Source organism: Danio rerio, chromosome 16, assembly GCF_049306965.1.
Source record: "Danio rerio strain Tuebingen ecotype United States chromosome 16, GRCz12tu, whole genome shotgun sequence".
Classification (NCBI taxonomy): domain Eukaryota; kingdom Metazoa; phylum Chordata; class Actinopteri; order Cypriniformes; family Danionidae; genus Danio; species Danio rerio.
This window is the reverse complement of record NC_133191.1, coordinates 31353161-31378114: the sequence shown is the minus strand read 5'-3', so window position 1 is coordinate 31378114 and position 24954 is coordinate 31353161. Positions and strand designations below refer to the sequence as shown.

The window sequence follows — 24954 nt, the reverse complement described above, 5'->3', positions numbered from 1 at the left end:
CGAAGGTATATATACCAAAACATATTGCATTAAAGAAATGGTTTATTTCCTGATTATTCATAGTATTCCAGAATAAACCAAAAACATTAGTTTAAATCTTATTTACTAATGCTGAATAACTTTTTAAATGATAACTTATTGCAATAAAAACATAAACAATAACATTTACAACACAGTGGAGTTCAATGCTGAATACACAATTCAAGCAGAATTTGCCTTTGACTTGATTTGCTCACCAAAGTCTCTGCATTGTTGGCTAACATTTAAACAAAATCAGATTAATTTACACCATTTCATTGAAAAAATAGAACAAACAAACAAACAAACAAACAAAGGGTTACATTAAATTTGAATTGACAATCTTGAAATCATCCCCATCATTATCCCTCTGTTCTCAGATGAGATGGTGGGCCAAATCAAAGGTTACCATAGGCCCCTTGGTCCGCAAGTCCTAGCTTGGGGATCTCTGGTAGCATCTAATTGTCCTGTCCTACCTTTCATTCTATTCTACTTTCTCTTTCTGATTCAATTTGGCTCTGTTCTAAGACATTTTCTCTCATTCTATCAAGTTACCTCTCAATCCATCTTACTTCCTCTCTGTCTTCCCAGTTGTTCCCTTTTGTCTTTTACCACTTTGTGTGATTTATGCCATTTCCTTCATCATTTCATACTTGACAGATTTTTGTGATTTTTACACCATCTCTTCTTGTTTATTGCGCTTCTTCTCATCCTATACTATTATTCCTCCACAACTTACCTACTTACTCCAACCAAATACAGTGCGTCTTCCTCTCAAGGCTTCCTCCGATCTTGATTTCTCTCATTCTGGCCTACTTCTTTTTGTCCTTTCCCATTTTTCAATCTATTCTACTTCCTCTTTTTTAATTATTAGGAACTTTTTACATGTGCTAAAGAAAAGAAAACATACAAAATTATATAAAAATAAAATTTAATAATCATAAAAATTACAAGTATATAAATAAATGAGTGCATGTAAATACACATTTAATATAAATTTATCAAAACAATGGTATGTTAATAGCAGGTGATACATGATACAAGTTCATTCATTCATTTTCTTTTCGGCTTAGTTTACTTATCTGGGGTCGCCACAGCAGAATAAACCGCCAACTTATCCTGCACGTTTTTACGCAGCGAATGCCCTTCCAGCTGCAACCCATCTCTAGGGATAATACAAGTTTTATGGACAAAAGATTTGTATCAGCTTCCTTTAGAAATTCTACAAAGGGATTCCATATTTTGGAAAACTTTTCATGGTTTTCTCTCAACTACATACGCTCATTTTTCTAATGCCAAACAACGAGACTATTCTTCAACCATTGTTTAATAGTGGCACTTTCTGTATTTTTACAGTAACAAGCTTTTATGAGTTTGGCATATTTTACTTCCTCACAGGGATTAAACGGTACTATCAAATTTTAAATAGTGCTACTTCAGAAGCCCTTTGTGCTTTGGTTTCAAAACTCAATACAAGGACTGATCGTTCCACCACATCTGCACTTCATAGATATTTGCTGTTTCTGGCTTTTAAAAACTGTTTTTGGACAGAGATCTTTTTTTATGTATTTGCAAAAGCCTGTAATAGGATCTCACAACATCTAAAAACAATACCAAAACTTAAACTTTTTTTTTTTAATCCCATGCTCGTCACCTGATGATCAACTATTGCTGTAGCCACTGAGATAGTCGTCTGTTTCTCTTTGTTTTGTATGTTTGGTGATTGTTTGTACTGTACTCATGTGTTGATGAATGAGTCAGGCCTGAATATCTTTCAATCTTTTCCTTTTTAAAAATTTAAATAAATAAATAAACATTTATAACTTCCTCTCGGTCTATCATGATTCTTCATATCTTGTACTACTATGCTCTCCTACATTACTTCCCCTCACACTTTATTCTTTCCTCTCATCTTGTACCACTTGTTATGCCAATGCTGTTTCCTAGAGTTTTCTTTACCACTTCCTCTGCTGCTGTAATATTTCCTGTCTTACATTCTCTCACCTTTACCTACTACCTTTGTAATTCTATTCAGCAGTTTATTCTTCCTCATAACTAATCTGTACATTAATGTGTTTGTTCATTGGCTACATTCTTTACATCTTTTAACTGCATAGCTGATTTCTTTACCTTCATCATATGCAGTATGTCTTTGGAATAGATTGCCTCCGGATATCTGCATTACAACTTCAACTTCATCTTTTAAAACTTCGAACTTTGAAGACATACTCCCAAGCATTTTAATTGTTATGTCTATTTTTATGTTTTTATAACATTATTAAAAAATATATATATTATTTTCTTTGCTCCAATCTTGTGTATATTGAGCACTTTGGCCAGCTTTGCTGTGATAAATGTGCTTTATCAATTAAACACAAATTGACTTATTTACTACAACCTCCTTGTCCTCTTCTGTCCTCGCTTTATCTGAATTCATGACACCTTATTCTGCTTAATCAATGTATTCTACTTCTTTTTATCATTTACTTTTATCCTATACAACTTTCTTTCATATTGTGCCACTTGTTATTCTACTTCCTGTCATTTCTTCTCTTCACTCTTCACTTTTATACAATATGCTTTGGCTATGGTATATCCATTATCTTCATCATATACAGTACTATTACCTCCCAGCTTATATTATTTACTCTTAGGAAATTTACTTCCTCCTCTTCCTGTCTCACATTTTCTTATTTCTTTATTTCCTATTACCTTATCCTGCTTCGTCAAGGTGTTTTACTTTCTTTTATAATTTCAACACATCCTTTCATTCCACCATAATCTTTGTAATTGCATGCTGCAAACTTTATACTACTTTTTATTAAATATTCAATTTCCTACTTCTTCGCCATATACACTACTACTTATTCCATCCTATGTATATTTCCTTTCCTGGTGTAAGGCTCTTGTACAGCAGGCTACTTCATTTTACCTTTTTCTGCTTTAGTGTATTCTACTTGCTTTTATAATTTTACCACATCCTCATCCCATCCTGCTTCCTTTCATCTCATTCCAATACCATTTTTTGCACTTTCTGTCACTTTCTTTCTTTCTATGCACCTAATTTTAGGGCTTTGACTTGTCCTGCACTGCTTTCTAGTCTCTCATATCCCCATGCCATGTTACTACTTCTGTAGTGGTTTTCAACTTTTTTTAGCATCTTAAACATTGCACAATAATTAGGACATTAAATGAGAAAGTAAAATACACTCAGTGGCCACTTTATTACACCTGTCTAACTGCTTGTTAGTTTCCAATTAGCCAATAAGCTAATCAGCCACCAGATGAGGTCAGAGCAGAATGGCCAGACTAGTTCCAGCTGATAGCAAGGCAAGACACTGGTTTGAGCTGATGGAAAGGCAACAGCAACTCAAATAACCACTTGTTACAATGAGGTATTCAGAAGAGCATCTCTGAATACACAACAAGTCAAACCCTGAGGCAGATGGGCTACAGCAGCAGAAGACCACACAGAGTGCCACTCCTGTCAGCTAAGAATGGGAAACTGAGGCTACAATTCACAAAGGCTCACCAAAATTGGACAATAGAAGATTGGAAAAACGTTGCCTGGTCTGATGAGCCTCGATTTCTGCTGCAACATTCAGATGGTAGGGTTAGAATTTTGCATCAACAACATGAAAGTATGGATCCATCCTGCCTTGTATCTTGTATGGTGTGGGGGATATTTTCTTGCCACACTTTGGGCCTATTGGTTCCAATTAAGCCAGGAGTGTCCAAACTCAGTCCTGGAGGGCCGGCGTCCTGCAGATTTTAGTTCCAACTTGCTTCAACACACCTGCTAGGATGTTTCTAGAATGCCTAGTAAGATCTTGATTAGCTAGCCCAGGTGTGTCTGATTGGGGTTGGAACTAAACTTTGCAGGACACCAGCCCTCCAGGACAAAGTCTGGACAGTCTGTCAATGCCACATCCTACCCGAGTATTTTAGCTAACCAAGTCCTTCCCTTTGTGACCACAGTGTACCCATCTTCTAATGGCTACTTCCAACTGGATAATGCACCATGTCATAAAATGCAAATTATCTCAGACTGGTTTCTTAAACATGACAATGAGTTCACTATACTTAAATGGCCTCCACAGTCACCAGAACTCAATCTGACAGAGCACCTTTGGGATGTGGTGGAATGGGAAATTAGCATCATGGATGTGTGTGATAGTATCATGTCAATATGGACCAAAATCTCTGGGGAATAATACCTTGTTAAATCTAGGCCACGAAAGATTAAGGCAGTTCTCAAGACAAAAGGGGGTCCAACCCGGAGTGTACCTAATAAAGTGGCCGGTGAGTGTATAATCAGAAAATGTAAATGAAAAATCTTATTTATGGACTGTCTTTATCTTATAACTTTAAAATAACAAAAACTGTACCTCTCTCTATATTTAGGCTACATTTTTAATCATTAAGGAAGGAATTCAAATGCGTTGTTTCGTTATTTCATCTTCATTTACAAGTAGCAGGGTATTTACAGCTACTGTATATTCTGTATATTTCTGTTTGTTTGCATCCCGTCCCTTTGTGCCCCTTGGCGGTAAGTCGCAAACTGCTGTTACACCTAAAAACGTTCATAATCCCTTAGTGCCATGGTGGCAACACACACAGCCGTAATGGTCAGTTTGAAGCGTCACCCACTGTACTTCTTCTAATTCTTCTTCCAATGTATTTTTTTTCCTTTTTCACCTTATACAAATATCTGTTATGCTTCTTTTTTGTTTTCTCTATTGTAATAGTTCCTAGTTCATAATATTCTGTCCCTTTTCCTCTTTTCAAAAGGATCTCGATACCATCTTACTTCCCCTCATCCCACACCTCTTTCTGAGTGAAGAATGAGCCTATACCTTTACAGTCAGAGTAAATAGTATTTTATTATGCTTGTATGCAGGAGGGACGTGAGTACCTGAAGAAGAGTGTGTCGTCATGGTTACCTAGCCTACAAAAAGAGGAAGAGTCATTGACCAGCACAGAGCTCAACATGGAGGAGGAAGAAGATCAGACTAAGGTGTGTTCACAGGTGTTTGTGTTCCATACGCAAGATAGGACACATAATGACCTATACTTCGACCTCTCTATGATTGCACTGAAGGAAATGGCACTGCGCTTTAAGGTTTCTTAGTCCTGGAAAGATAAGGGAAGAAAGGGAACAAACTAGCTTATTTAGCTTTTCATTTTTCTCTTAATACCAGGCCAAGACGATGGCAGACTGCCGCAAGGCTGGCCCTGGGGCCACACACTGAAACGCACACATAAATACACACACGCTCACTGCTTTTCCATCAAATGACCACCCTCCTCTGCTGACACGGTCTTGCAACAGTTAAAAACTCTGTTTCTTCCTTAAGGCTACACGTTTCATGCTTTTCAAAGACGTATTTTGGTTTCTGTGTGTCTAAATAAGTAGGGCTGACGAAACCACAGAAAAAACAAGCCTCACCTGAACTGACTCGCTGAGGGAATTTATAAAAGTTTGTTTACTTTCCTGCTGGTTAAAATTTCAGCAATCTTGCTTGCCACTAGACATGAATTTGTCATATGCAGATGCTGCTTTGCAATGATAGCCGCTCTTATCAAGTCTTTTTACTTGGCTGATTTAGTAACTATTCATCCATTGTAGAGAATTGTGGAGAGCGATTGTGGTAGTGTGTACTATTTTAAAAATATAGACAATGATGAAGACACAACAGATAAAGTGGCCTTGCCCTTGATCATATAGCATGTTGAAAAAGAAATGGTGTTTATGATGAGGGATTTTTAAAATATCCGTTGAGAGCCAGAAAAAAATTTAGATTTAATAGACCATTATAATGAAATTCTGAAGATGTCTATCTAAAGGTCTAACCGTACGTTCACACCGAAAGCGGCGAGAGCGTCAAAGTAGCCGGAAGTCATTCATTTTCAATGAGAGTCGGCGGCGATAAGCGGCGAGGAGCAGCGCAGCGCGTCTTCGCCGGCGTGAGCGTCGAGAAGAGTTGAAATCAAGTCAACTTTATGGTAATGAGCTATGACGCGGTTCGGCGGCAAGCAATCAGAACGAAGACGTCCATCGCTTGATAGCAGTTCAGAGAACACAGACCTGTGAACTTTGGTTCCGACCACAGTTGTTCCCAAGGGTTTGATTATTGCGGTCGCCGGATTTCCAATTATTTAAAATTGTTTCCTACAGGAACATGCATTAAATAAGTTACTGGCGAGTTACTGATGTTCATTAATGTTATATATTTATCTTAAAGCGGGAATCTCACGCGATGTGACAGTACAAAACAGTACTGCTGCTTCAGGATATTTCAGACATATGGACACATATTGGATAAATAGAGCAAAGCCACACGCAACTTGATCTTCCATTGTTGTATGAATTTGATAAGAAGTGCGCAACATTTTCACGCTAGAAACATGTTTTATGCAGGAATGTAACTGATATGCTACAACGGCTCCTTTAAAAATGAGATCAATGTAGCGAGTTTTGACTCTCTCGCCGCAGGAGCTGAAGGCAGAGAGCGTTGTCGCCAGGGCGGCCAGAGCGACCTTGGACGCTCTCGCCGCTTTCGGTGTGAACGTACGGTAAAGCGAATCTTTCTTTTTTGCTTGTATAGCATAAGCTTTTTTTGATCCTAAAATAGTTTTCAAACATCATTATGATTTGAAGTAATGTCACAAAGAATATTATCTACCAAATATAAGCAATTGTTTTGGTAAACAATTAGATAAGCTTAATGGAACGTGTTTGTTACATTCTGTTGTTTACCACTGGCAATAATTGTGACACATCAGTTTTAATTCTTTTGAACAAAATGCATTGTTTAATCTATCTAAATTTAGTCTTAAACTCAAGGTTCAGTAAACAAAAAAAGTACACTACCCAAAGTTACTTTTTTTTTTTTTTTTGGTTTGGTTACATTATTGTTATAATATGTTTGGTCAGAAAATGCACATGTACCACTAAACACAAAATCTCTATCAATTATAGGATACTTAAAGAGCCCCTATTATGGGTTTTTGAAAATGTCCTTTCATACAGTGACACGGCTCTAAGTGAATGAAAACATCCAGCTGAGGTTTAAGTCTGAAAGTACCTCATGTTTAAAGATTTTGATTCTTAGTGAAAAGAGCCAATTCCTATCAACGTCGATATAGGACATCGCCAAATATGAACTGCTGGATCCGGTAAAATGTGAATGGGCCCTTCACCTCAGACATCAGCGTTCAGCAGGGGATCATAGGATTGGTCATGACTCGTAATTAGTATCGCTAAGGCGATGACCAGAGATGCGACTGTGGGAAATAAAGGGTTAAAGTTCATTTTCGCAACAATATCACAGTTTAGCCAACTGTGTGCTGTGTTTGTTCCTGTGATTTTACTGGTGATTGATACAATAACCTACCCTGCAACGCGGGCTTCTTTGGCCTTTCGGGCTTAAAGGAAGGACTAGCAAAGACTGTTGCTAAATGGAGCTTTGTCAGACTTTGACAACCAGGGACTTTTATGTATTTTAACTATTATGCAGTTTACATAGACTAGTTACTTCTTCCTTGAGATCTTGTAAGTGTTTCTCCTTCACAACAGACTGGGTAATCTGACAAATCAGCACAGATTAGCATCATGCTAAGGAGTGGTTTGGAAACAAATAAATTGCTGAACAAATCATATAGCGGGTCATTGGGATTATTACGTAAAAATGTTTGAGACCCCCTAAACCAAAATAGGATCTTTTATAATGCATAATTGGGGCTCTTTTATTGACAAAAATGGTCTACCTTCTAATAAAGTTTTAAAAAGCTTAACTGTTTTTAACAATTATTTTAACTGTTTTCAAGCATACTAGACGAATTATTGAATAAAAAAAAGAAACCCAAACTTTTGAATTTGTATTTGGTAATTACACATAAAATCAAGGTCTTCTCTAAAATGAGCTTTTATATAATTATCACATCAAATCACATCAAGTCAAGTACCCTTCAGTCATTTAAATTAAATTTATTATTCATTGTTTTGTGTGCTTCAGAGCAAAATGCCACCTTACGAATCCAGAATAACAACAGCCAAACTGCTGATCGAGGCTGAGGAGTATGAGGTAAGACTGTATTCTAACACTTTATAAATGCTTCAATCTGTTTCCTTTAAGTATAGAAATCTCATGTTTTAGACTGTTCAATGTTCCTCAGCCAGGCTGAACTGAAGTGTCTGCTGAAATATGAAACAGAATGTATCAGATCTGTCAGTAGTCTTTTTGAGGTCTTAGCTTTGATGGTGATTCCCTATATGTAAATCAAACTGATGAGCTGTACTCGAGCTATTGGTTTAGAAACTATCTTATAATAGTGCACATGTGTTCTAGAGGCAGTCTTAATGTATTATCAGGTGTGAGCACAGTTAAGTCCAAGACAGTCTATTCTCGCTGTGCAAGCAACTTTAAAGACCTATAGAATACATCTTGTACAAGTACACTAATATTAGCTGTATGTCTAATAAACAGGCTTAAAGCTGTCAGTGCTGTGTTTAATGAGAGGGTTTAATGTGTGCTGCGCTGCCGCTGTGGAGTAAACCTTCAGCCAGTGTGTTGTAATACTGTATAATTGTCAGCGGGGCAATTATTTACTATTTAAAGATGGCTCTGGCTGCTGGGAGGCTGGTGAGGTGAAGTCAGTAAGCTATATCATGTAAAGAAACGCTAAAGATACTATTATTATTTTTTAAAAAAAACATTTTTTTAATTGTATTTTCTGTTCCTGTCAAATGCTAAATACAGCAACATACACGTGACAAAAAGAACCATTATACTGGATGTTTGTTGAAATGGTGTGAGTGCACTGAATTGTATCCGTTCATAAATACACATGCAATCAGTGCATTGGGAGCACACATATCATATGTGGTTTGTTCGTGCATGAGTATAACAGACCCAAGCATCATTACTGTATGTTTAGATATGTAGCTTTCATGTCATTTGGGAATGTTTTGCCTGCGATTCACACTGTGAGATCCATGAGGGCTTGTGCTCCTCTGAAACATTCACACAATATGACAGAGCTCATGTTTTAAAGCTAAACACACACTGGTATGAATAATTCACTGAAAAGCAGCCATGAATCACTCTTCTCTCTGCCACATCTGTTATAATCAGCCTGGTTTTCTGTACATTTTTGTTTTGAAGTGATTGTTTTGATGCTTTCATGCTTACTCGATCCTTGGACTGAAAGCTTTCAGAGAGTTTTGTGGCTTAAAATGGGACAGTATGATTTATTGGGTACCCTTTTACAATAATTTTGTTTTAGTTATCATTAGTTATTCCATTTCTTAACATGAATTGACAATGAACAAAACAAGTTGAGCTGAACTGTTAAGTTATTTGTATAGTGTGAAGGAGTCCCACAGCTCTTTTAAACTTCTGAACAAAAGCATGTCCACGGTTATTAATGCTAAGACTATAGATTTGTTTCCCTTTAAACTCCTTACTCCTTTTCAATCAGTGCAAAGGTGTCCGCTGAATAATGCAGGAATGGTATTTTATTTGCACTTTACAATGACCTTTTCAGTGGAGTGTGAGTGTGCTGGAAGACCTTTTTTTGTGCAGAGAGTGTGAACGGCCTGACACCTGTCCAGCACTCGGAGAGAGGTATCGCAGAAAGCGAGAGAACAGAGAATTTAAATAACAGCGAAAAAAGGAAAGGAGAAGAATGACAGGGTCGAGAGACAGTAAGAAATACGGCAGGACCAGGATGAGCTGCTGTAAAAGTCAGTTCCAGAGAGAGAATGATAAATTGACAGCAGCGAGCAGCACACTTTTTCTTTAGTTCTCTTTCACACTTGCTTATGTTTGTTCAGCTCATTCTGAGGAGACAGTGAAGGCAGCCTGACTTTTAAAAAGCGTCTGCTCTCCCTTAGCCCAACACAAATAGAATCTCCTCTCAGCACGGGGGACGTATTAATATTAAAACCAGTCACCTGGCTGTCTGTCAGAATGATGCCAAAGGTTGTAGGGTCGTTTCTGTGACAGCGGGTGTTTAGACAGAAGCCGGGCCCCCCAGCAGCAGGGCTCTTTGATTGGACAGCTGGGAAAGGTGAGCACTTCTAAATGGAGAGAAAGAGAGTACGAGAAAAAGTAGGATTGCTAATTTAGATATATAGTGGCAGTCCAGGACATAAAGTTTTCAGACGTCCAGTAAAAGTGCTGGGATTTGACTGTTATGATCACTTTTGTCAGATTATAAAATGTATAAAACTGACTGAATAAGGCTACTTGCAGCGTGATGTCATAAAAAAGCACAGACATAACAAATTTGCATGCATAATTCTTACTGTAAAAAAAAAAAAAAAATCAATAACTGTAAAAATACTTTAAGTTAAATGTTAAAAGTTTCCTCAATGTATACAGTGGTCCCTTGTTAATCGAGGGAGTTACATTCTAAAAATAACACGCAATATGCGAAATCCGTGAAGTAGTCAGCTTTATTTTTTACAATTGTTATAGATGTTTTAAGGCTAAAATCCCTCACTACACACTTTATACACTTTTCTCAGACAGGCATGAACATTTCACACTTTTCTCTCTTGTTTAAACACTTATGCTATTTTCCTTCTTTATGTAATGAACCAAAGATTAATTTATTCTGTAATGGCACTCTGCAGCCACATAACTTCTACCTTTCTTTAGTATGTCCAGAACTCCAACTTTTTGTGCGATGGTTAGCATTTTCCTCTGCCTCTTTTGGTGCTACTGTTGGTGCCTTTGATGGTGCTAAACGTTTCATCAACATTTTGGGGTTTGTTGGAGAGAAAACATGGAAACATACAGTATAGTACTTCAGAGTCGCACTGTTAGCTATCAAAGATTTATTTAAGTTTGGCAAGCTAAAAGCATTCTGTACTGTATAAGAAACATGGCTCCTGACAAAGATTGATTGGCAATGTGTCTCCTTAGAACTATAAGGTTCTATCTGACATTTTTGTCAAAATTGAGTTATTGACATATTCTAATTAAATGACAACTTATTTACATTTATGGGATGTTTTTTTTTAATAAGTTGTTTACATTTTATTTAAAATGTACTGTTTATTTAAAAAAAAAATGTTACACATATACTGTTTTTTTTTTTTTTTTTCAAAATGCAAAATCTTAAAATCATTCAGAACACAGATAGAACCTTATAATTCCAAGGTGACGAATGATCTACAGCCAGTCAGGATGCAGAACACTGAAAAGAAAAGGAGTGCTGTATAAAAAAGGCATGTTGAATTGCCCCCAAAAAAAATCAGCAAAACTGCAAGGCTGTGAAAGGTGGACTGCGTTATAGCAAGGGACCACTGTACAGTGAATAACTGTAAAACGATTTTTAGAGAATTCCATGCATGACATTTTTTATGCTTCTTTGTTGACATTACTAGTTTATTTTTCCCATTAGTTATGTGTATTAGAGTTTCACACTACTTCTAAAGCACCTTTAATGGATTTGTGTGTTTTTTCATTTGCTGCTCGGAAAACTTGTTTGTGATGAGCATTGGTTCATCATGTGACTTTTTCATCTCCACATATTTATGGTTAAGATTTTTCTATCTGTAACAAAGGTCAAGGGAAGGGAAAAGTCCCCCTCATTTTTAGAGAGAGACCATTTAGAAACAGGTGTTTAATAATTAATGTATGTAAACATTTGGATCTCATTCATTTGGATTTCCCTTCACTTTTAATATGTCTGCTACGAAAACACATTCCACAAATTATATAAAAGACAAATTGGAGACAGAAAGTGGAATAACCTTTACTGGTGAATAGTAGTCAAGTATATGGGAATTTCAATGTAAATCAACAAGTTCATTCAACTTTAAAGAATACTGTTGGAAAAACATTATTAGATATTTCAAAATACCAGAAATAACATTCAAATATACCAACAGGTCTCCAAAATGATATATATTTTGGGAGTGTATGTATAATCAAGAATATTAGAAATAAATACAGGAGGCTCTTGAACATATATTTAAAAGATACCTCTAGAAAGTAAGTTGTTATATTTTGGCTGTGTAATTCAAGATACAGTAACGGCAGACAATAAATACCTGATGCATGCTCTCATGACTGCCAGTAAAAAAGCAATCACAATTGGATAGATGCAACTATTGAGATCTATACAATGGAAATAAATCACTTCTGTAGTTCACTTAAAGAAGGATATATTCCTGGGAAAGTTGAGAAAATGGGTTGAATATATTTTATGTAGATCTATGAGATCTTTCTATTTGAATATGAATATACCAGTGAAGTCAGAATTGTTACCCTCCTTTGAATTTTTTTTCTTTTTTTAAATATTTCCCAAATCATGTTTAACAGAGCAAGGCAATTTTCACAGTATGTCTGAGAATATTTTTTCTTCTGGAGAAAGTCTTCTGAATAAAAGCAGTTTTTAATTTTATACAAACCAAAAATTATTAACCCCTTTAAGCTATATTATTTTCGATAAGTCTACAGAACAAACCATCATTATACAATAACTTGCCTAATTAGCCTAACCTGCCTAGTTAACCTACTTATCCTAGTTAAGCCTTGAAATGTCACTTTAAGCTGTATAGAAGTGTCTTGAAAAATATCTAGTAAAATATTATTTACTGTCATCATGGCAAAGATAAAATAAATCGGTTATTAGAAATAAGTTTTTATAACCATTATGCTTAGAAATGTGCTGAAACAATCTTCCTTCCATTAAACAGAAATTGGGGAAAAAATATAAACAGGGGTGCTAATAATTCTGACTTCAACTGTATATACGTATACACACATTAGCATGTATTTGTTTATCAGTTGAGCGTCTTCTATTTGTTTATACAAACAAAACAAAATCCAGTCTTCTATACACTAAGCTGAAGGAAAATGAATAATTGTTTTACCATGTTTATATATTAAGTCTATTTTTTATTTACTACATTTATTAAATAAATAAATGTAAAAAATTACACTTTTTCTATTGCTTAAAATAGTATGTTTTCCTTGGAATAAATTAAAGATGAGTTCTTGTTACATATATTTGCTTGCTTTATATACCTAGCATGTGCCCTTTTCCAGTAATGTAGTGCATGAGCACATTCAATATTAGTTTTACTGGCTGTGGATGTAACTGTCAGACAGTGGCAATTCAAAATGAGTTTTGAGGACTCTGGAGAATATGTATGTGTGTGTGTGTATGTGTTTGTGTGTAGTGGGAGTGCATGCTGCATGAGCTATATCTCAATATTAGCCAGGGCCTTTTCCTGCTCCACTCCAGCTGGGTCAAAGCCTGACACACTCTGTGACAGCACAAGATTGATGTCTTTCTTTGCTAGTGGGCTGAACAGAGGGAGGAGAGGACCAGAGTCACTAAAGGAGGGATGGAGAGAGAGCAGAAAGAGATATAGTTGTATGAAATGCCGCAGTTGGGAGGTGAAAAAAGTCTTGCCCTTTAAACAAAGTGACGATTGCAGTAGAGGACTTAATTATCTTTAAAGAGCGAAATGTTTAAAAGAAACTCAAACCCTGGGGACCCACGCGCAAGGTTATTCAAATACCCGGACCCCTGAGCTAATTAGCCTCTAATGACCACAAACCTGGACGCAACTTCAAAGAAAACTGTACTTTTTACTTGACCCGCAAGTGAGCAGTGACCTCAAAAAGTAATGGGGCTATTAAGTTATACTTAAATTGAGTGAATGTCACTGCATTATATTACAAAATGTCAAATCTGTATTATTATTATTATTTTTACTTGAATTGCTTAAAGTTAAACATTTGAAAAATTACTTAAAGTGTCATGAAAGCCCCCTCTTTCGGTCGAAGTCTACCTCAGAATTTAAATATAAAAAGAAATGCATGATGGGCGTGGAGCGCTGCAAGCAGAGGGAGGAGTGGGTTTGGCCAGCAGAGTAGGGGGAAAATAAGGTGGCAAACTACAGTCAGTTGGCTCACAAAATGAGACAAACTGTTAGGAAACCCATGATTTTTTTTAGTTTACAAAGTTAAAATACAAAGAAATAAACAAAGTAATTTAATGCCCTGCTACATATTCGTAATGTCATATTGACATAACCACAATTTGTTATATCATTATAAAGATAATCATGTTTGTATAAACACTATAAATAAGGAGGACTTCTCTCCTCCTCAATCCCTGGGTCTAAATGCAGACGCAGTGCAGCAGGTCTCTTGCCCCGTCTATTCCAACCATTAGCCCTGCCAGTAATCTGGAGGATTTTAAAATCTAGGCGAACACAGCAGCGCAGAAATATGCTGTGTCTGAATGGTAACAAACTCAAGTGATAAAAGATAAAGTTTGCCATTCTCCAATACTTGTACAGCTCTCCCGACAAAAATGCTTGCTGCAAATTATCATTTTTTTTCTTGTAATATATATTAAAAACTCTGCGCACCCAGGTCTGTGGTGTCATTTACTTTCGCATTCTTTAAATATTAAAGGTATGTATTGGCCAAACACACACAATAAGTGAAGAGCCCAAAATAGCACTTGACATTAAGAGGTTAATACTAATATTTACAAAGATATCTCAACTAAAGATTTTTAGTCAAGCAGCATGTGGTCAAACATTTTTCAGTGAACTGTCAGATCTAGTCAGCAAAACTTGTATCAACTATTTACACTGTTTTTTTTTTAATGGCTGATCCATTTAGAAATACATTTTTTAAATAGATCATTAAATTATTGATTGATTCATGAACTGATTGATCAATTGTATGTGTTCTTTTGAATCCTGAAGGCCATTGCTTTTTAAAAAATTCTTCTTTCATTTTATCCCGAATAAAGCGTGTCACACAAGGTTCACACAGGAGGATGAATATGAGACTTTTAGGTCCTTTACCTTGTGACACAAGAACATGCTACTGTATATATGTCCAAGCAGTTTTTTTTATGTATGTCCAACGTTTTTTTTTTTTTTTTTTTGGAAGCGATTATGAGTTCTTAATGCAGGACATGATGGAGTTCATGGATCATTTATTGTGGGGTTTGAGCCTACAACCTTTTGGTTTGATTCGGTTTTCTATGCCACGTTACTTCTTTGATGTGATTTGTACTTGTCAGAATTTCTTACTGCAAGGGTTTTGTTGATGTCAGGAAACCTTTATACAGGATTAACATTGTGGCAGCTATAGATGTGGCTTTTATAGTGATTTTCCTCTGAGTAAAGGAGCATATGACAGTCTCTCAGAGACTAAGCTGGCTTTAAGGCTTTAACACATTTCCACATCTTCACCTGGTATGAATAATGCTGTTTTTTTTTCATTCTCTTTCTCATTCTGCTCTTTTGTTGTGTGTGTGTCGCAGCTCTACGAGAGAGTCATCAGTAATCCAGACCGGCTCTGATAAGAATGATAATTTGGGAAGATTCGCTCTTCCTTCAGTCTGTCTCAGGAGGCTGTAAAAGAGGACTGAATAGTATTTTTAGAAGCAATTAAGTCATACGAAAATTAAAGCTTTGATTTTCAATTTTTTTTTCTTCTTAGATTCTTATTAAGTCTTCATGATATAAGTCTTTTTTTATTTTGTAGTTTTATGGTAGTCTGTTTAGTTCCTGTTCCTTTAATGACAACTGTCCGTGTCTGTTGCTCCTTTTAAAGTACTGATGTGATTGCTGCCTTGATCTAATTAGTTTACATAAGTTCATTACAGACCGATTCTTTAATTTGCACCTCTTATATGTCAAAACAAGTGTGTCATGGCAATAAAATTGCCAGTACTGTCAGAAGTAAAGGTACGAGGGCAATCACTTGGGTGGTACCTTCTAAAAAAAGAACACTTTTGTACTTTTTAGGTACTAATATGTATAAACTAATATATACATTTAAGATATCAATACCGAAAATTTTGGTATAATATGTACTTTTTGAAAAGGTACTGCCCGAGTGAAAGCTTCTGTGTAGCTTTATTTCTGAATGGATGTAGCAACAAGCTCCTGTCTTAATGAGTGATTTATTGATTATTTGTTTCAGTTAGTTAAAAATGGTTGATTTACTTAGAAATTAAGATTGTAAATTTTTTCTGAATAGATTGCTAAACCATTAACTAAAATTTAGAATTCAAAAACCGATTGACCTAATGTGTCATTGTGTTGTTCTGCCATGCAAAAATGTTCAACCTCTGCTTTTTTAAAACAACTTTTTTGGTAAAAGGTTACTCACTCAATATTAACTCGTTATTTGCAGGGTTCATACAGGTGCTGGAAATCCTTAAAAATGCTTGAATTTTTATTTAGTGTTTTCAAAGTTTGTAAAGTGCTTCGGTTTTGGAGAAAGCACTTGAAATTCGAATTGTTTTGCTTTCGTAATTGTTTTTCTTTCTATAAAATATAGAAAAAATATGAGTTAATGAATAGAGTTAATGACAGCAATTCAATGTTCAACATGCCATCAAAAATAAAAAAACATACTTTTACTACTATGGAATACTATAGCAAATAACATCTGACATAATGTGATCGCATATGTATGGAAATATGTCATTTGCCACTGTCACGTAAAAAATGCACCTGGAAAGTGCTTGAGGAGTAAACCTTGAAAATGTAAATGTAAAAAAAATCTATAGAACATTTGCAATCATGCTCACCCAGTAATATTCAGGAAAACAGCACTCTTGTGTGATTTTAATGAACTACATATAAAGTGACAATGAAGAATAAAAAAATCAAGAGTTCAACATTAGTTAATGAATAATGAACTAACTTGAAGATTTGAGAGAGAGAGAGAGAGAGAGAGAGAGAGAGAGAGAGAGAGAGAAAGAGAGAGAGAGAGAGATTTGTAAAATATCTCTGTGTGACCCTGGAGTTTCTGTGCGTCTACAATCAAGTCGACGGTCAGCCATTGGGCTGTTGCTCCAGCTTCTTGGCCAGCTGAAGAGAGCGCTCTGACAAATTAGAATGTGAGTGTGATGTAGATAAGTGTACATTTCTCAAATATTTGAAAACAATATGGATTATCAGATATATTTGCAGAACTGAATCCCTGGTGGTGAATGACAATTACTACAATGGTAATAAATGCTGCTTTGTTTACACTTTATTTGTCCACATCACAAGTTTGGTTTCCCTTTGCGAAATGCGAAAACAGACTACTGCCCCCCCATGAAGCAGAATGCAGAACGTGGCTCTCGCTTCAGTTGGCTTTTTGTGTGTTCACACGCAGCTTTTTGGTGTAGACGTGATTCAGTGTGAGATGACAACACAGTTGTGATTTGTTTTTCATAGCTGTTTGGCAATGGCTTGGTGTGTCCAGGCTCATAAGTTCACTGCCACTCTGAGCTTTTCTCTAATTGAGATAATGCTTCTCTATGGCTCTAAGCTGGAGTGATTGGCTGACGCTTTTAACGGTGGTTAGAGGAACTTTTAGCTAATGAAAAGAATAAAATGTTCATCAGGCCCTGCCACTGAATCACAGAGCACAAATCAAACTGTTATTTGATATGACTTTAAAGCTTTGGAAAGAGCTGAGAGGCTTGAGTGATGAACCATTGGATATGCACACACACAACACACACACAAGCACTTTAAACTAAAGATGCCAGAGGCTGTTTGTTCATTGTATCTTATATCTATAATCAAAACTTTTTTTTCTGCAGAGAGCTTATAACTTTGAATTTGAGTTTAAAAAGCCCATCAGATGTTTGAAGTGAGCAGGGCCTGCACAGTCATTGAGTTATTCTGACATTCCACTCATTTATATTCTTTTATTCTTAAATCATTCATGAATGTTTAATATTTAATAATATATAATGTAAGGTCCTTGGATTATAGACATGTGCATTAGATATAACACAGTATCATTCATAGTTCTTAATATGTATAATTTACATCTCTTAAATTTCGGTTTAATGTCAAATTCCAGTTTGTTGAATCTTGCAAACTTAATAATGAAAGAATCCTATTTTTTATAGATGCAAACCTTTCTTCTGCTCCATATACTTGCTGCGCTCAGATTTGCCTTCTTATACTATGCCCTAACAGTGTTTCTCAACCACGTTACTTTAGGACTACCAACACTGCATGTTTTGTCAGTCACACCCATTACAGCTCTTTCAGTTTCTGCTAATGAGGTAATGATTTGAATCAGGTGTTTTTGATTAAGGAGCTGGTGGTCCTCCAGGAATGTGGTTGAGAAACACTGCTCTAATAGTATGTACTGCATTTGTACCAATGGAGGGAATGTAAAATAGAAAATACAAGTTCACAGCATCAGGCAGATATAAAAGCTTTTTTACAGCTAAAATCAGGGAATATGAATGAGACCAGAAGTCTCAAGCCAATAAACTTCCAATGGCTGCTCCCGGTTATACATAAAAGTATAAGATCCATAAAACAATCTGAAAAGCTGGGGAAGGTCTTGTTTTTGAGTTTTGTTATAAGCTCTTCACACGTTGGCACTTTTTCACAACAGTAAAAAAGTGATTAATGGATGAATAGTCTTTAGCAGTCTTATTTATCCACCAAGTGTATCATTTAAAACATTTCCAAATTAAGTTAATCTATTCTTCAAATTTCCACTTGAAATATTGCTTATTCATTGCATATCCTCACCTAATGAATTGTCATTTGTAAACTTAAAATATACTACAGGGCTTATTGTTTCTGACTGGCTGATGAAGATGAATGAATAGTTAAAATCATTCCAGGCAGATTTTGACCACATTACAGTTCATCAAATGATTTCAGCGGGAATAACTTATTTTTTCATTCTTCTTATAAATTTGAAATGACAAGCTGGTGAATAAATGAGTTTCATTCCTGTTCATTTTCAAGTTTAATTTTTAGCTTGAACTATTCTTTTTAAAAAGGTGTTGCAGTTGCAGTTCCAATATATATTGTACATGTATGTCATTTCAGAACCGAACAACCACCCTCAAACACCATTCCTCATTTACACTTCAAGATCCTATATCATTAAAATATGAAGGTTAATTAAATTCACGTGCTATAAATATGAAGGCTTCAGCCGTCTTGATGATTTAAAATAGTTTTGCTAGTTGGATGCATAAACCACAGTCACATCCACTGACAAACACACTCTCAGCAATTGCGGTAAACAGCTGATAAATAATGCAACGATCAGGCTTAATTAGAAGCTGCTGATGAGTCATAAATTCTCATTTGAATATTCTGTCCCAGTGAAGCCTTGTTACTAAAACAAGCCGGCCCTAATCATTAATTATTCGTTGTCTGTCCTGTCTCCAGTGATTGCTGGGGAAGAAAGCCTGTTTGCTTTTTAACACAACACTAGAGCACTGGCAGGGATAAAGCGATCAAAAGAGATGAAACGGACATGTTGTTTGTTTGCGCGCGCGCGCGCGCGCGTGTGTGTGTGTTGGATTGCAAATGCACAGACTGCTGCATTGTGGGACGTTTTAGTGTTATTAGCCTGTACATTTGCAGGTCCATGTGCAATGTGGGACATTTTAGGCTAATAACGCTATTCATGATTAATGTGTTCCACTGTGTTCGTGCATACACACACACACACACACACACACCATGTTTAACGGCCTCATAAGTCATATTCGGAGATCAGAAGAATGTGTCCTGTCATAAGGTCGTATGAACGAGGTTAACGGTGTGTGTGGTAACCTTTTCACACACTCTCAGTAGACGCGAGATGGGCCATTAGCTCTTTTCCAGGACATTTTCTCATACACAAAACGTTCTTGGGCTGGGAACACGAGCCTGATTTAAATCTTTCCCTGAGCTGTTTTATGAGATGTCAGTCCAGCCTTATTTTACCGCATGTGCACCGCATTGGGTCAGATGTGTTTAGAAAGGCCAAGGCCTCTATTTTTTACATCTCAGGAGTAGGAACTATATAAGACCCATTGTTGTGTAAGTTGTAAGCAGAACTCGGGACAAGAATTGATTGGTGAATGCTAGTGTGGGCGTTAAGATGTGGAATGCAAGTGTGGGTGAATTGTGGGTGCTTAAAATGATGTGCGATTTCTGCAAAAAGGGCATATAAAAATGAATAAACGAGGCAAATAAATTAGTATTTATTAACTATGAGGAGCAAGAAGGATGTTTCAATAAGGTAGTTTTATTCTGGAAGTGGCAAGTGATGGAATCGCTCCATGTTGGTGCCTGTCTCATATGTGGTGAAAGTGTTTTGACCGGTCGAGTATGATGTGGTGTTGCAGGTCAGACATTGCCATATGATTAGTCAACAAGGTCACATTTGTATTTGCTCAAATCTAACACAAATGTTGTGTGTTTCTGCAAAACATCAGTATTCTGCATCAGATCCTGCATTGCCTTGCTGGCGGTCTACCTGCTTATGCCATCTACCTGCATGGATTTTGATTTCTCGTTTTTTTATTTTTAAGTTTCAGTCTGAGTCTGACTGGGCTTGGTGAGCCCTGCATTTTTTACATTTTGTGTGTATTAAAATTATTGGCAGTTTATTCAATTTAGAAAGTTACCAGTTTGGTGGTCTAACAACCCAGTTTTATTCAATAATGTTTATTCATATTATTGGCAGTTTATTCAATAAAGTCAGTTATCACAGTCTATTAACTGTTCCCACAGTTAATAAAGACAGTTACTACAGTTATTCAATAAAGACAGATATGCCACAGCCATATCACCCAGCAGCCCAAGGCCACTTACTCACTGAAACTAAGCAGGGCTGCGGCTGATCAGTACCTGGATGAGAGACAACATTGAAAAAACTATGTTGAAAGTGGTTTTAGTGAGGTCAACAGGGGACGCTTAACCTGCGGTCTGTTTAAAGGGACACTATACTGTCAGTGGGCCCTAGGCGACCACGTCGACTCTGGTCCTGGCCACATTCTCTCCATTTACCCTTACCCATCCTGGCCTCCCGATCATCCTTATTCATCGAATTGGCTCTATCACTGTCTCTCCACTCCAGCTGGTGTGTGGTGAGTGCACTGGTAGTGTTGTCTTTTGGCTTTTATCACATCATCCAAGTGGATGTTAGAAATGGTGGTGGTGTGATTGTGAAGCGATTTGGGTTTATGGCCAAATACAATAAATGCGCCATATAAATACACATTACTTAACCAGTTTGGCGAATACATACCTGCCAAACCCATAACAAATAGCAGGTTCATTTAAAAATTACAGTTTGGTTGAGAACCACAATAGAATTTAATATTTTCAGTTTGAGTGAAACAGTTTATTTAACTTTTATTTATTTTTAAATGAACACTTAAAAATTGTTAAATATTTTATGTAGCTAAACAAAATGTTTAAAACTATGATACCATATTCCATATAGACCAAAATATTATTGACGTAAATGTCTTACTCATTTCTTAACCATGAAAATGTTGCACAAATCTAACCTTTTTTTAGTTGAAAAAGGTAAGTTATGCAAGTTATCTGAGTAACAAAAATTATATACACTCACCGGCCACTTTACTAGTACCGGGTTGGATGCACTTTTGCTTTCAGAACTGCCTGAATCCTTCGTGGCATACATTTAACAAGGTACTGAAAATATTCCTCAGAGATTTTGGTCCATGTTGACATGATAGCATCATGCAGTTGCTGCTGATTTGTCGGCTGCACATCCATGATGTGAATCTACCGTTTTACTCCAGCCCAAAGGTACTCTGTTGGATTGAGATCTGTTTACTGTAGACATGCAGTTGTCTTGATAAATGTAATATTCTTTAATTCAATACACCAAACACTGAGGAGACCCACAATATAATGTGGAGAAATGTGTTTAAATTAATATTCTAACTGTAGATTTAATGATATGTTGTTGTGTTATTTTAGAATATGTCACTCACTTTGCACAAATTAAACAAAGAGCACATTTTTAGAGTACTGAAGCATCTGCTTATGCAGTTAAAGCAGGTATCCTCAAATAGCAGACCATGGTTCTTGCTCCAACCAGACTGCGAGACAATACTGACAATGGTTACACTACTTTATCATTTCTAGTATTGTACAGTTTAATGCGAGCAGGGTGACAGCAGTACACACCACAAGTGCCCAGGGTCATTTATGGTAATGTTTTCTTCAACACTATATTGTCAAATATTTATATCTAGAGGCAAATGTGCTTCGTTCAAACCCTTGTTCATCGGAGCATCCTCTCTGTACACATTGCTTCTCTACCCTGCTAAAGATGGAAAGCCCTACAGATGATGCAGTTATTTTGGGTGAGCAGAAAAACAGATCAATACTTTCACTAAAACACAGCAGAACATTGAAAGTAATCCAGGTTTGTGAGAAGATGTTTTTGCATCTGCATTTAGCATTTCTATTCAATGTGGTAAAAGCATTTCATTAAAAAACACAGTTAAGTACTTGAGAAAATTGTTATTCATTAATTTATTAATTTTCCTTAGGCATAGTCCATTAGGGGTCCCCACAGTGGAATGAACCGTAAACTATTCCAGCACATGTTTTATGCAGCGGATGCCCTTCCAGCCGCAACCCAGTACTGGGAAACACCCATACACTCTCACATTCACACACACTCATACACCACGGCCAATTTTTGTTTATCCAAATCCTCTATAGTGCATGACTTTTGACTTAAGCAGAAGCACCCAGAGAAAACCCATATGAATACAGAGGGAACATGCTAAATTCACATAGAAATGTCATTGAACCAGCGACGTACTTGCTTTAAGGTGACAGTGCCAACCACCGTGCCTCCCAGAAAATTATTACTAAATGATAAAGACAACAATTTAAAGACTAAGGTTTATCGTAATGAGGGTGTTTGATTTATTATGTATATCATTTATTTATTTTTTGTTGAATATAGGCCTGCTTAATTTAAGCAAAATATACAAATGGTTTACACTTCAAGCTGAAAAAACCTATAGAGTATTTATTTTTTAATCAGGTGACTTTCTGCCATATATACAGTTAGGTGCATAAATATTTGGACATTGACACAATTCTAACATTTTAGCTCTGTACACCAACACAATGGATTTGATGACAATGTGATTTAACTGCAGACTGTCAGCTTTAATTTGAGGGTATTTACACCCAAATCAGGTGAACGCTGAAGGAATTACAACAGTTTGCATATGTGCCTCCTACTTGTTAAGGGTCCAAAAGTAATTGGACAGTTGGCTTCTAAGCTGTTCTATGGGCAGGTGTGTGTGTTCAATCATTATTCTAATTACAATGAGCCATTGGCCATGGAACAGCTAGAAGCCAATTGTTCAATTATTTTTGGACCCTTAACAAGTGAGAGACACATATGCAAACTGTTGAAATTCCTACACCGTTCACCTGATTTGGATGTAAATTGAGCTTAAAGCTGACAGTCTGCAGCTGAAGCACATCTTGTTCATCTCATTTCAAATCGATTATGTTGGTGTATAAAGCCAAAAATTGTTAAAACTGTGTCACTAACTGTAGATGTCAAAATACTAATAGTCAGATAAATCATTTTTATACAGTTTTTTTAAACAAGTAATATAAATAAAAAAAAATCAATCAGCTATTCTTTCGGGTTTGTGGACTATGTATGGGTTAAAAGATATGAAAGATTGCAATAAAACACTTTGGGATGAAATACATAAAAAAAATTTAAAAATTGAGGGTTCTGGTCAAAACACTGTACAAGAAGAAAAGTCTGCTAGGACTCATTTTCTTTGCATTAATTTAAAATATTTAGTGTCATATTAAATCAATGACTACTGAAGATAATATCTACACGATGATACAAATATTTAATATTAGACAATTAATAACAAACTTATAACATTGGCCAGAATTTTTGCTCTAGTTAGTCTATTTATATAGGCGAGACATGGTCTCAGGTGCTGCTCTTTTATTGCTGAATGAGCTTTTCCATTGTTTTTCCAGTATGTCTGAGTGGGGAAGTGCTTTATGCTCAGTGTTTCTCTTTGTATTCACAAAATATGTCTGAGAGGAAGGGCATAAGAGGCTCTGTCTGTCTTGGTTTGTGTACTAATAAACAGCGCTGGCTCTAATGAATCAGTAATGTTCTGTTTACCCAGCTTAATGAACCACCGCTGATGAGGGCCTGTGTTGTGTGTGTGTGTTTGTGTGCTGCTCATTGTATGCATATAAAGGCTCTGAAACTACAGAGCATGATGAAAGAATGCGTTTATTGTTGTTTTTTAACTCGTAATGTGAATGTGTGAGGCTGGAAGAAAGCATTGTTATTATTATTATTATTATTATTATTATTATTATTTTTATAGTTTATGGTTGGCCTAATCTGTTAAGTTAATGACTTGCTTGTGTCTGTGCCATTGGCTCTCTGTGTGTGTTTGTGTGAAACTCTATCGATTGTTGTTAGCCGCTTGTGTATTCCTTTGGCTCTGGTTCGCTCTAATCTTTCTGTCAATGATGCCCTTGTCAACCAATAACAGACTGACTGTCTTGGAAACCCATTTGTTCTCACATAGACCTGTCAGTCATTCCAACTGTTCTAATGAGTTGTTTTGCCTTTGATGTGAATGCAGAGAAGATCAGCTCCAGAAATACAGCGCACTTTTGGGTTTCCTCCAGATTACAGCATATAGAGAAACTGCAATTCCCTTTTGGCTCTAAACTTATCAACATCCCCGTTTAGCTGAATTTGTGGTTAGTTATCACTAAATTGTGTATACAGTGGTCCTTCGCTATAATGCACACCTTTCGTGGGCTCACAGTTTCGCAGATTGTTTTTTCCATGCAATTTGACATGTTTTTTTTTTTTCTACCACTCATTGTGTTCTGCATTCGGATTTGCTTGTTGTGTTCTGCATCCTGACTGGCTGTAGACCATTGTCAATCAATCTCCTTCGTGTCGTGTCTCCTGTACAGTACAGAATGCATTCAGCTTCCCAAATTTGCATAAATCTTGATCACTAGCCTGCGGTAGCACCCAAAAGGCAGAGGAAGATGCTAACCATCGCACAGAAAGTTGAACTTCTAGACATGCTAAAGGAGGGTAGAAGTTACAC

The 24954-nt window shown here is 36.3% G+C and overlaps 1 protein-coding gene across 2 annotated transcripts in view; it reads left to right on the top strand.

Annotated features, from left to right (window-relative positions):
* Positions 1 to 24954, top strand: part of si:dkey-12j5.1 — a 156638-nt gene that overhangs the window by 14983 nt on the left and 116701 nt on the right. For both annotated transcript variants that reach the window (XM_073926114.1, XM_017351506.3), the window contains 2 exons: positions 4919 to 5035; positions 8037 to 8105. In XM_073926114.1, the coding sequence (XP_073782215.1) occupies positions 4919 to 5035; positions 8037 to 8105 (186 nt within the window). The remainder of the gene's footprint in view (positions 1 to 4918; positions 5036 to 8036; positions 8106 to 24954) is intronic.